Source organism: Medicago truncatula, chromosome 8 (genome assembly GCF_003473485.1).
Source record: "Medicago truncatula cultivar Jemalong A17 chromosome 8, MtrunA17r5.0-ANR, whole genome shotgun sequence".
NCBI classification, from domain to species: domain Eukaryota; kingdom Viridiplantae; phylum Streptophyta; class Magnoliopsida; order Fabales; family Fabaceae; genus Medicago; species Medicago truncatula.
This window is the reverse complement of record NC_053049.1, coordinates 13,703,951-13,718,125: the sequence shown is the minus strand read 5'-3', so window position 1 is coordinate 13,718,125 and position 14,175 is coordinate 13,703,951. Positions and strand designations below refer to the sequence as shown.

The 14,175-nt window shown below is 30.3% G+C and overlaps 1 protein-coding gene across 1 annotated transcript; it reads left to right on the top strand.

Moving 5' to 3' along the window:
• Positions 1 to 6,754: 6,754 nt before the first annotated feature.
• On the top strand, positions 6,755 to 12,537 carry LOC25501015 (LOB domain-containing protein 18). Its single transcript, XM_013589560.3, has 2 exons — positions 6,755 to 7,815; positions 12,069 to 12,537. Exons 1-2 carry the CDS (start codon positions 7,489 to 7,491, stop codon positions 12,438 to 12,440), a joined length of 699 nt encoding a protein of 232 aa, XP_013445014.1. The 5' UTR covers positions 6,755 to 7,488; the 3' UTR covers positions 12,441 to 12,537.
• Positions 12,538 to 14,175: the final 1,638 nt, after the last annotated feature.

The following is a 14,175-nucleotide window of genomic DNA, read 5'->3' as shown; positions in this document are numbered from 1 at the left end:
TGATTTATTTTTTTTGTAATTGTAATTTTTCAAGACCTGTATTATAATATTTTTATTAATATTTGTATAATCTTTGACAATTTTAAATAGGTACGTACGTACCGTTTTAAATGTACTCTTTTTGGAGAGTATGTTGAAGAGCTGAACTCTTTCCTATCTTCCGGTGAATCTCAAAATGCTGTTGTAGCCATTATGTTGACAAAAGTTAAATTGTTTCAAGGTAATAATTTATGACTAGCAATTGTGATTGTTTGTTTATACGAATATATATACTTGATTCATATACTTTTGAATCTTAATGATAGGAAAACCAACATTGCAAAATGCATTTTCTTCCACTAGAGTCACATTCAATCCTGAAATTGGTGAAACAAAGGAACTAAGGAAAAGGTATATATATATTTTTTAATATAACATTTTTTTTTCTTAAGTTATAATATTATTGATTGATACTTTTTATTATAGCTTTCTTAGTGCAAATACAAATTCTCCTGCATCAGGATTGATCCAGTTACCAAATTCATCTCGCATACCTGTAAATGAGGAGTTTCTCTTACTTACTCCTAGGACCACTATTGAGGAGTTGAAGAATGTTAATAAGGTTTTTTTTTTTTTATTACAGGTCTATTTTGGTAAAGTTTGTACACCTTTTGGTATAATGTTATTTTGTATGGTGATGCAGGGCACCTCTTTTATTGTCTTGGGAATTTCAATTTTCAATTGAACAAATCGTTTTTGTTGCATGTATTGACACTTTAATAAAAAATAAAATAAAAAATCAGTTTTCATATTTTCAATTTACAATTTACTTATGTCTTAAACTTTACACAAATTCTAAAGTAAATACAAAAATTAAGTTTCCCTAAGTGTGAATAATTAGCGATAACCTATTATTTTAAAAATATTGTTTTTGTGTTTTAAACTTATTTTTTGTTCACAAATATAAAACCAAACATGATTTGTTAATGCTTTTTTTATATTCAACATTTAACATAATTTTTTTTTTTTTTAATGAAATACAAAATATACATATATTTATGAGGTAAATTTTATTCAAAAATGTGCTTATTTTGATAAATTAAAAAATAATGTCAATGAATATTATTTATGAAACCAATAAAAATAATAGATGTAACTAAAATTTTGAATTTAAGTTTTTTTTATTTATAATTGCGATCATAGAGATCATTGTGATTAAGTAAGAAATTAATATTTTTATTTAGAGTGAAAAATTAAAACATAGGTAATATATCCATTTGATATATTGAATGACCGACAAACCAAAGCTAATACAAACTCTTACTAATTAGTTAATTTTTTAGAAATATATTAATTATTTATAGTGTTTTTATCTTTTGGATTTAATTGTACTTTTGTTGATTATTTTATCACTCTCACAAAAATAGTCATCTATAAAATTTAACTTTTTGATCTCATTAAATGATTATTTATTGTTCCATTTTAAATACGAAGATAAAATACCACATAACGCCAAAATTATGGATGAAAATAAACAAAAACAATAATATTTAAAAAATCTGTTAAAATTTAAATCATATTAAAAAAATTTAAATAAAATGTATCCCGTGCTTGGCACGGGGCGTTACACTAGTATGTTACAAGGTAAAAGGCATAATGGATGTACATATTTATAAGTTAAGGTGGAGAAAGCTTAACATAGAGTGAGTCTTCCACTAGTGGGACTAGAAAGAGACTACCAATGGTAGCAAAAAAATGGTACAATTAGGGAGTCCTTCTGTGTTATGCTTTAGGCGAGAGCAAGAAATTCTTTAAGAGGACGAAATGTGTTCTAGGGGTTAAAGGAGGTATGAAACAACTTATGGGATTAACTCAAAGTTAAAGGTAATTTGAGGTAAGTGGATATTGAAGAGAACAAAGGTAAGATGAAGATTTGTTGTATATGCCTTGGAATATCATTATTTGCAAAAGTCTAAAAAAAAATGGTGTTGTTTTGTCTCATGCGTGAGGTGCATGGCTGCTCCCTCATCCGTGAGGCACTTGCCGGCGACCATGTTTATATACTTGTGTTTTAACCAAATTTTTCTAGAGTGAGAGGTGAGACAAATTAAAGTTTATCAAAATGACAAATTCTTAAGAGATCAAAGGCTAACAATACTTTTGGCTATACTTTAGGGTTGGAAAACAATCTATGGTGAGTGAAACCTTGAGTCTCTTTTTCAACGGAAGAGAGTGGGAAAGAGTAGAAATCATGTTTTATTGTTGAAGGGTAATGTTTTGTAATATTTTTTGTATCTATTCGTATAAAAAAAAACTCTTGATATTCAACTAGAGAGAGCCACTTCGAGGCGCATGGATGAATGTAAAAATTTTAATAAGTTGGGTCAATGTCATATCATAGAAATTTATATAAAAATATATAAATGTGTAAACGATAAATATTTATATAAGATCTGTTTAATGCTCTCAAATGTCGATATTTTTTTAAAATACTTTGTCATAAGAACATTGAATAGGAATTCCATTAAAGAAAATGGTATCTAAAAAAATATTTTATCAATTTAATAATTACAATACTTTTTTATGTAAAATAACTTTTTGTTTTCTTAATTAATACTCTTAAGACACTCATTATCATCTTTATTAGTTTGTTATAGTGTTATAAATGAATTATATGAAGACGATAATACTGTATAAGTCGGGTCAAATTGCATAAACATCAAAATATTGTTAAAAAAATACAATAGGCAAGTGGAGTCAGCTGAACCCATTGCCCCACCCTCAATTAGTGGCTGTCGGGGCGTAGGTCAAATTTTGGTCAAACAAGCTAAACAAATATCAACGTGTTTTTCTTTTTGTTTGTCTTATTTTATTGTTTGTGATATTTTTAAGGGAAATGTTAACCAGTGTCTCAGGGGCACTAGTTAAGGTATTATAAAATGAAATGTTTTTTTTCGAAAATTGAAAATTTTACTTTTTAAAACTTAAAAAAATATTGTTTTTAATGCTGACTTTATTTTTATTTCCATTTTTAGCTGTTTAACTAGTGTTCCGGAGACACTGGTTAATACGACCTTTTTTAATCAATTTAGTTTTGGTTGCCGTTAATTTTCTCCATACATCTAAGTATTGGTGTGACCATGCTTACTGATCTGTTTGGTTGCTCCATTGGTTCCCTTACATTTACTTATTTAGGTATCCCTACTTTAGGGTAAATCTAAGATTTTCTATCTTCAAAATATTATTGATCGTATAACGAATAAATATTTTGTTTGAAAGGCCTCTCTCCTTTCTATTGTTGAAAGAGTTTAAGTGGTGAATAGTGGGATTTATGGTATGATGATTATAAATTTCTTGTTTATGCTTGGCATATCAGTCTGATCAATAAAATGGATCATCAAATTAGAAATTTTATTTGTCCAGGAGAAGGAGAGAGAGAAAGAAAGGTTCGATACAAGTTTTATTTAGTATCTTGGGGCAACATATCAATTGGCATATATTGAAGACATATATAGAAAAACTCCTAATTACTATTTGCTGATTAGTATTGAAAAAAAACAATTAGTATTCTCACCCTCACGTATTTTCCATAGAAAAAATTATCCTTACTTTCATGGTTTTAGACATATACATAAACAATACAAAATCAATTTTCATCAAGCTAATACACATTTTGGGTTTCATCTTCCTGAAGAAATTATATTCTTGCTAGTTTCTGTATCCTTGAATAATATTCAGAAGGGTATGTTATATCCTAGGGGATTAACGTATAATTACGCGGAAAATCTTTAAGGACAGTGCGATCAGCACGTCTCAGACTTTCATCATTTGTTTGTCTTGTAGTCTTTGATGCCAATTCTACGGTGAGTTTGATTCAAGTTGTTCCAAGACGGTGATCTAATTCTACAACAAGATCAAGACAGATAAGTTTCCTTGAAATCTCTCTTAATTATTCTCATTAGTATAAATTGATTCTTATATTTATATGTTAATTATTATTTGTAGAAATATTCTTATGCCTAATTTTACAACATATGAAGAGCAAGATATCTTATATTCACTATAATTTTTTATGGAAGCTTTGTGATGGTAATTCTATTCAGTTTTGGGATGTTAATTGGCTTAGGGAATCCTTTTTTGAGTGAAGATTATGTGTATATCCTAACTCGATTTTGCCGAATTTTCCTAATCTTCCTATGTACCTTCAAGAGTCATTGTTCTTATTGTGAAGGATCCTAATAAACTAGTATATGTAGATCCATTCTATTGATGGTGATCTTATTTTTAAAGAGGCTTATTTATTTTAAAAATCTCGTGGTCAAACTATTCCTTAATGCAAGTTGATTTAAAATGATGATGGTCTTGTATTTCAAAATGTTTGAGCTATCTATCAATGACTTTCGAGTCGGTAACGTTTCAGATTCGGAGACACAAGTATTCTAGAGATTTAAATATAGTCATATTTTAGAGATTTTGCGTCTTCAACGTTTCATCCTTTACATTTTTAACGACTTTAAATTTATATTGTATCAATGTATCTATAAACTTGAATGACAAAAGAAAGGAAGCTATCTCATCTCATGAGTGGAAATGGCTCTTGCATACAGTAGAAGCATAGCTACCGGAGATCACACCAAAAGGGGGGAAATGGTTCATCATATCATATAATTTAATCTAAAGATTGAGCCTCTAGATTTATATTTAATACAAAGATTGAGCCTCTAGATTTATAGATACTTTGACTATAAAGAATGAGGAAGATATAAAAGTGATTCTTTGATGTCATGATTGATTTGGTCCATGGCCTTTTCTTTGACCTCACTTTAATTTTATGGCCTTAAACATCATCCTCCATTTTCTTAATTAACTACATATAAATTATTGTACTTAAGCAGCTTATTTGCCGCTTGTTCAGGTAACATCCTTTGGTTCAAGACACAATTATTCAAACTGAAATTCCTGTAAGTAATCATAATTAAATTATTGTATTAGTTTTTTAGTCATCCCCAGGTGTTGACCGCACGGGTGAGGGAACTAACAGGGTAGGGATCTTTAAAAACCCCAGAGAACCCGAACCGGAACAAAAAAAAATCAAACTGCAGATCTTTAAAAATCGTCCACGTACAACTGCGGAAACTAATCTCTAAAAGTAACTTAAGATCTATTTAAGGGCTTAATCTTTCGCAACAAATGTTTTTACACATTCACTAATAAAGAGTCAAACTTTGGCCCAAATGATCAAGAGGTCGAAGTATCTACCACTTATATCCGACTTAGGTTTATTTCAGTTTCCTTTGATTTTAAAGTGGTCTCAATTTCTTTAAACAAAAATAAAGTAAAAATATCGCTAGCTATATACAAAACCTTGTTAGTCTATCAATATTTGAGTAATATTGAGTATTGTAGTTCAGTGGAGTTTGAACTTATAAGTTCAATGAATGGAGTTTAAAGTTTTTGAATGATGGTTGTAAAATGTCCTCCAATACCACTTTAATTACGATAATTTAAAAAGTCATAAAATCAATATATTTTGGTAAATACCTTTATTAAAATATATTAGAAAAAAGGTACGTGTAGATTATATAAAATAATCAATTAACCACACACTTAATAATTTCTAGCAATATACTATAAATTCTATATATGATATCAAAAACTAACAATAAAATATAAAAAATTCTATCAGCATATCGACAGGCATGGAATCTATAGAGTGAGATGCTTGATACACGTCTTCGTGAACTTAACTCAGTTGATATGGACAATGCATAATATATGTAATGTCTGAGATTTAAACCCTAATCGGCACAAAAAAAATGCTTGATACACCGTTATAAAAATAAAAAGATGTTTGATTTTATAATCCAACCCTCTCGCACCATCTACATCAATTCAATTATTTTAAATACGCTATATATAAAAAAATTGAATATCATAAAAGCACTTGATTTTTTAGATCTACATGTATGTCACACAAATAAAGTGACATTTTACGGTTGAAACATACCAGTTAAAAATTAGTCACAAAATGCACAGAATATCATTTATAAATCAAAGCAGGTATATCAAATTGTTCTATATATACAAAATTAGCGAGAATAGGGTGGATCTCCCATTTTATCATTCTATTATCGAAATATAATGTCATTCTATTAGTTAACTTAGCGAGACATGAAAGGTTAGAGAATAGGGTGGATCTCCCATTTTGTGCGAGACATCGAAATATACCGAGCGAGAGATGAAGATATATTTAAAACAAGAGGAGTAGATAATTGACCAAGGAAAGACATTAGACGGATAGCCAATGAAACTTAATTCCGACACAACTTGTTAATTCATAGTTTCACCAACTTGTATGATACCATTACCAATAAAAACTACCAACCATATGTTCATAACCATAAACAAACAATCAAAATAACTTTGAGTGGTGATCGGTAAAACAAAATCTACCAATTTTTCAACCCATAGCTTCTTGTATTGTATTTCCTCCGTTTTAAAATATAAGTAAATTTTACTTTTTAGTTTTATCCAATTAATGATATATGTGATTTATAATATAAACTACATGCATCATTAATTGAATAAACCTAAAAAATAAAATTTATTTATATTTTGAAATAGAGGGAGTATGCAACATGCAACTCGCCGCTCTCATTGTGATAACATAGGAATAAAAAGTACAACAACGCACAATAATTACCCAATTTAAGACAAGTAAATAATCGTGGGAGTTAACGTCATTTTTCTACCTCAACTCAACTTAAACTCATAGGGAAAACAACAAACCGCGTCATTTTCAACCTTTTGTGTGATTGAATTGAAAGAGAGAAAGTATAGTTAACGTCTTTTGTCCTCCACGCAGCTGAAAACACGCAGTGGCAAATATAGACACACCCCTCCACACGTTTTCACACCCCCTCATATTTTATATTCTTTTTCTAGTCTACAACAAAAACCTCTTTCAAGTTTTACATCACTTCTCTTTAGCTCCAAATCAAAACCTTCTTTCTTTCCCATCCATCCATGTCTCACAAGAACAACACAACCTAGATAGTGTTAAAATGAGTTTCAAAGGATGATGAATGAATAAGGCAAAAGATCAAGAACAAAATGTGTTGAGAGAGAAATAGTGCTAACTAAGAGAGAGCTTATTTCATGCTTGCTTCACGCAAACACCTAACTATTGAGGTTAAGCCTTTGCTTCAACTCGTGGCTTTAAAGTTTTCTTCTAACCATTTTTAAATCCTTCATTAAGATATATTAATCTCACCAAACCCTTATATTTATAGAATCATTCTCTTCTTCTCCTCCTTCTCTCTCTATTTTTTTTCCCTCTTCTCCCTCCTTTTTTTCAATGCTATGAATCCCATAAACCCTACTTTCTTAACCTAGGTAATAATAACATGCCCTTCTCATAAAAATTTATACTATCATTCTTGCCCTAGCTAGTTAATCATAAAGAAGGAAAAAAAAAAAAAGAGTGCTAGGTACAACAACTTTTTTAAGATGAGTATAAACTCAGGTTGTAGTGGTAGTGGTTGCAGTGGTGGTGCAAACGGTGGTGCTTGTGGCCCTTGTGGCGCGTGCAAGTTTTTGAGAAGGAAGTGTATCCCGGGATGTATTTTTGCGCCTTACTTCGATTCGGAGCAAGGCGCTTCACATTTCGCAGCGGTTCACAAGGTTTTTGGGGCTAGTAACGTTTCAAAGTTGCTACAAAATGTTCCGGTGCACAAGCGTCTTGATGCGGTTATCACCATTTGTTATGAAGCTCAAGCAAGGTTGAGAGATCCCATCTTTGGTTGTGTTGCTCATATCTTTACTCTTCAGCAACAGGTAATTAGTACTAATTAATTACAACATTAATTTAATTATTGGTTCATATTGATCATGCTTTATTCTAGATAAGGATAAAGATGTTCTTAATAGTATTATATCCCTAGTATATATCCTTTCTCTCTAAGCTTTTCCAGCTATTATAGCTAGCTAGCTTCTAGGTGAAAATTTAGAATGTGGTCAGATCTTTGTTACTTCCTCTTTCTTTTTCTTGTCTTGACTTGGAATGAGACCATCATAAAAGATGTTTAAAAACCACAGACTATTTGGAAAAACTCAAATTTCATATTGAAAAGGTAGAAGAATTTATTTTAAGAAAATAAAGTTCATAATAAAATGACACTCTAACCTTGTAATTTTTCTTAAGACGGACACTGTTGATATTGTTATCGTTAGTAATTTTAGCAATTTACTAGAAATGATGAACCGACAATGTTGAATTATGTGGTTTTCTTGAATGATTACGGATGTCGGCGTGTCAGTTTTCATGTCTTACTTGATGTCCGAATCTGTATCCGTACTTGATAGGATGAAACTAAAAGTTTAAGTAGTATAGTCCAATATTCATCAACATACTCTTATTACATGCAATGCTAGTATAGTATACTTTTTCTTGGTTGAAAAAGTAGTTTGCTTTATGCCTTCCAAAAGAGGAACAAAAGTTGGGTTAGAGTCTTTTGGGGAAAGAGGAAAACAAGGTATAGGTCCTGCAAAGAGCCATGGAACAAAGGGGACAGTTTCTATGTATTTTACTGAAATCCACAAAGCTTAATTGATTAAGAACTGATATGGTCGGCGGTTACACATATGTATAGAGAACTAATACTACTAATCTATGGATTCAACCATTAACATCATTGGTCTAAGTTTTTGCTGGTTTTAGGGGTAATGGTCGGTTAGTTTCTTGGGCTTTGGATATTTTGATAGGTGCATGTACGTTTTTTCTGTCCCTATCCCTTCTCATATATATATATATATATATATATATATATATATATATATGGGTTTGTTAGGATACACCCACTAGTTTTTATTAAGGTGTGTTTTAGCGAAAATATAATTAAAAAGTTGTTAAATACACCTTAAGGTGAATGTTGCTAAAACACACATTCTTAAAAAATAAGTGGGTGTATGTTAGCAACTCCTATAAACATTTGCTAGAATACACCCACTTATTTTTTAGAAGGTGTGTTTTAGCAAGTTATAACTAAAAAGTAGTTAAATGCACCTTAAGGTGTAACTTGCTAAAACACCTCTATATATATATATATACACCTTAATTTAAAGAAAATAATACTCCTATCACACTATATAACAATCCCACCCATCTTATTTTATTTTTAAAATATAGGTGATCTTTGTGGAAAAGTTAAAACACTATCAAACCGGCAATATGCCCTAAATTGTGGTCTTTCTTGTTATTGTTTTTGACATATTTAAGAATTTATTAGTACTTGAGAAACTTGGCTTTTTTTGGCAAATTGATTAATTATTGGAAGAGATATATGAACAGCTATATTGTAGAGATAACTTCTAAAACATTGAGATTAACTAGCTAGGTTTATTTTAACCAAAAAAAAAAAAAAGAACTAGCTAGGTTTATTCTACCTTAGCCTTTCCTGCTTTACGTTGACCACATTGTTTGATATTGTTTGAGCATTTAAGTAAACAAATAAGATAGTCTAAGTAATATTTTAAGAAGAATTATAAGTTGAACACATGATTTATATGTTGAAGACATGAATAGTAAATGTTAGAGATACTATTTTTTTTATCAAGTAATATAGTGATTAGAAATTCGCATCTTAATGAAAATAAATTGGGTATTTGGGTTCAATACTCGGCCCAATATGCTTGTAATCCCTATGTCCTCAAATAATTGGTCAATGTCAAAAATCTTGATTTAAAAAATATATACTTCATTGATCAATATCAACATGTACTTAATTTTAAATGATTGATTAGTCTAATTATTTTGATTTGTTTTATATCCCCAAAATGACTTGGTTCCTTCAACCTCGAGATGTTAGTTTTCAAAGTCACGCTTTCATACTTGTCATGCCATTCACTTTCATGAAGCAACACATTTTGGTGTTGTTCAAGGTCCTATAATAGACCCATGTAAAAGCGCAGAAGGAAAGTTTCTTAGTCATGAACCTTATAGTTCTCATTTTTCATCAAGATAAACATCTATTATTAGATTTTTTGGAATGCTAACGACTGCTCTTAATTAGGCATTAGTTTTTTGTTTTGAAAGAAATTAGGGCATTAGTTATAGTACTAAAAGTAGTAAGATTATATATAAATTTGTGTAATTATTACATTGGCAAAAAGAACAAATTGTATTTTCAAAATAATTTTTTTTAGCTTAATTGCAGTTTTGGTCCCCTATTTACTTGTGGAATTGGTCTTCTTATTTTAAAATTCGACAGTTTGAGTCCCTCCATCATATTTTCTAACTAAAAAAATGCGATGTGATAGGTTTTAAATGTCTTGATATATGATCTAAAGATAATAAAATATCAACATCAATGAAATCATAAGAAAATTCCTTTGAAAACTTCATTTAAAACATGTTATATCACCATATTTTAAACAAAATATTAGAAAGAGGGACCAAAACTGTCGAATTTTAAAATAGGGGACCAATTTTACAAAATAGTAAAAATAGGGGGACCAAAACTTCAATGAAGTCAATTTTTTTTTAATAAAATCCTTAAACAATACTCTTAAGACACTATTTAGAAAAACCTTTAGTTTTTACCAATGGCTAAAGTCTATGTAAACACACTTGTTTTATAACTGTCAAAATGGCAGAGGCAAACTCAAACTAAGTCCGTCCAAAAATTTAGAACTTTGATAAGCAACCCTTCAATTATTTATTTGAAATAAGGTCAATTATTTATTTCGAAAATATATATTATTTATTTCAATTTTCTTCAATATTTTGACACTTATGTGTGTTTGCCTAAATTAAAATGATTTGGGGTTATGGCGTTACGTCCAAACAAGTCGTACTCAAACTTTGAGTATCTAATATTGAACACAAGTTATAAGAGGGTTTTTAGTCAGACCTGTATAAATTAAGTTCGTGGCAGGCTAGTCTGGTCAAGTTTCAGGCTAGTCTGAACATTTAATTTTATTAAGAAAAGGGGAAAAAAATTTAAACATTTAATTTTAAATTGTACCATTCTTAATTATTACTAATTTTTTTCAATAAATTAAGAATGATTTTAAATAGCAAAAAGAGACTGAGGTATCCCAACCCAGTTGGCATCCCCAAAAAACCCTTATCCTCTTCTGTCACCCACTCATATATATTAAAAAGAGAAATGATATTTGTTCAACCACTTTGTGACAACTTTTTAACAACTTTTTCTCTCATGCTCATATGATGTTGTTATCATCTCTCTTTCTTTTTCTCTCTCCATTGTTTTTGACCAATAAGAAGAGAGAAATATTAGATTCTCACCAAAGTTGTCAATAAATATATGTAAACATATCATTGCTCTATTAAAAAAAAGAAAAATATGTATAAGAGGGGGACCAAACCAAAACCCTCAAAAGGAAACCAAAAACAAGATAAAATAAGAAAGAAAAACCAAATAAAAAAAATGGCCTTAAAGGAAAGGTTATGCTCAACCACCCTTGGGTTCACCGGTGGAGCGAGTGTTATAGAAATTGGCTTTGTTGTCCTGTTTCTTCTGCTTCTTCATCATAAGATAAGGTGTAAACGGTTCTTCTGAAGCATTTTTCTCTCTAGCCCTTATTTGTCAAAGCAATTCAATGTCGACCTTCTGTATCCCCGGGCAGCGGTGCAGGAGGAACCGTCGTTTTCTTAGTAGCTATATGGGTCTCCGGCCGGCACATTTCCCACCCTAACATATAACATGTTCCCATAACTTTTTATCATTTGAACTACACAGTTGTAGTTATTCTCCTAGACTATATATAAGTCTAATATTATATATGCTGTGATGTAATTTAATTCTCCTATTATCAATATAATTTAATTCCATTTTATATTTACATTTAATAGTATCCACTCTTAATATATTTTTGATCTCAAAATTTAGAGGAGTAAAATTCCTACTTTTGTATATGACATTGAAAAGATACAAAAGGAAATATACGAGGGGTTAAAAGCAACTGGTGTACTGCTACTACTACTAGTATTATTGTTGTAAAAAAATACATGCTTTCCATGTTCATATTATGTGACCTATAATAAATATTTCTTGTTTGTTTCATAGGTGATGAGTTTACAAGCAGAACTCTCCTACTTACAAGGCCACCTAGCTACATATGAAGTACCTCAACCACCAACACCTTCTCCACCACAAGCACTTCCAATGGTCTCACTAGCCAACCTCCCATTAGCCCCTTCTTCAGCCATGCCAGACACATATGACTTGTCTTCATTGTATGAAGTACCCCAAACTTCATCATGGGTCATGCAACAAAGGACCAATGAGCCCCGCCAATATTTGGGAAGTGACACATCATCCACTAGTAATAATGGTGGTGATCTTCAAGCATTGGCTAGAGAGCTTTTGCATAGATATGGATCTATTCCTCATGTTGCTTGCTCTAATGCCCCATCATCTCATTCTCTTTCCAAATGAACAATCTTTGATCTAATCAACTAATCTTTGCCTTAGTTGATATATTGATACCAGGAAGGGATCTAGAATTTTCAATGTTGAGAAAGTAATTATATTCATGGTTATAATTTATATATATTTTTTTATATATACAATATATGGTTCTTTATATCTTATTTCCCGCCTCTTTCTTTTTTAAGTATATTTAAGGTTCGTTTGGATTCACTTATTTTTAAGCTTATGAAAAATATTTATGCAAATAAATAAGTTTTTACGTTAATTTATAACTTCTCGATAACAAAAATTATATCTTAATAAGTTGTTTTTTTTTTCTTCATGAACTACTTTGACAAGCTTATGAATAATACATAAAAGCTTATTTATTTGCATAAACTCGAAAACAAGTCAATCCAAACAGACCCTTAAATTTGGCTCAAAAAACGTAGTATTATTTTCATTGGCATACAAAATTTGCAATAAGAAAGTTATTTTATACTATGTGAGATTCTCCAATAGTATTATTTGAAAATGTTTCAACCCAACAAATCAATTTAAGATTCGAGTTTGATCCTTAAGCGAATTTGTAGTTGATAGGTTTGAAGTCACAAACACATGGTTATGAATCAAAGAAACGTAGATTTTGAATAATAAAGTATAAAGAGAAAGGCACATGTGTGCGAAAAGGAATATATATATCATGTGAGGTCGGATGTGTTTCTATATAGACGTAGTTTTGTCGAGCGGAAATAAACTCATTTGCATAGAGTTTGATTTTATAATTTATAGACAAATGATAAACTAACTCCTATATTACATGGATCTCACTTCTTCTCCAATTTTCTCTTTTTTGAATTTGATTATTGGTGCTCAAACATCTATAATTGCTTGCTTGAAATCTTCTTGAACATTTTTCTTATGGCAGTTTGTTTGAGTTTTTGAAATATTTTAACCTCCCGAACTAAATGGACTAGACATCATTTATTGAATGAACCTAAAATGCGATCTTTATCACAGAGACCAGAGGAAGTACATTAAAAAGTTGACAATAATATTAGTTGTAAATTTCTTTCCTCTCGCGTTGCTCAGAGCCCCCAAAATTTTCAAAATACTCTTCCCATAATCTACTAAAATAAATTAGAACACACTTCTTTCTCTTCCTCTACGCGTTATTGTTTCGAAATATGGTGGGATCACCTTCCTCCCTTTCTTAGTGATAGTTTTTTTTAGAAATAAGTATTAGATGCATCATTTTATATTTTGTTGACTATTTATCTCTTGTGGGTGTGGTTTATGTCCTTCCACTTTCTTTATTTTCTTCTTCTTTTATCATTGAAATCTTGGGGTGTTGCATTTGATTACCGAGAACATGAGAATTCAACTTAGTTGAAATGTCAATAGTTCATAATGCACTTCAAATTTAGTTTAATCAAATAAAAAAATCAATTAAGTGATTAGACTCAAGTGATTAATGAGCTCCAACAAAAGACGAACATTGGCTACCTAAATCTTAAACTAATAGATAAAAACGCTAGGAACCATTATCGAACGATGATGAAAAGTTCATCACCACCACCAGAAACCTTAAGTAACGCCATAACAATTCTAAACTAAAGACAAAAATGTGATGAAACACACAAATTTTACATAAGAAAGAAGAAGTAACCAACCTGGTAAAATGAAAGTAGAAGGTGCTTCAAAAAACAGAGAAAATGAAGGGTTAAAGAGAGTAAAAATGTTTTGAAGGAACTCCCAAAAC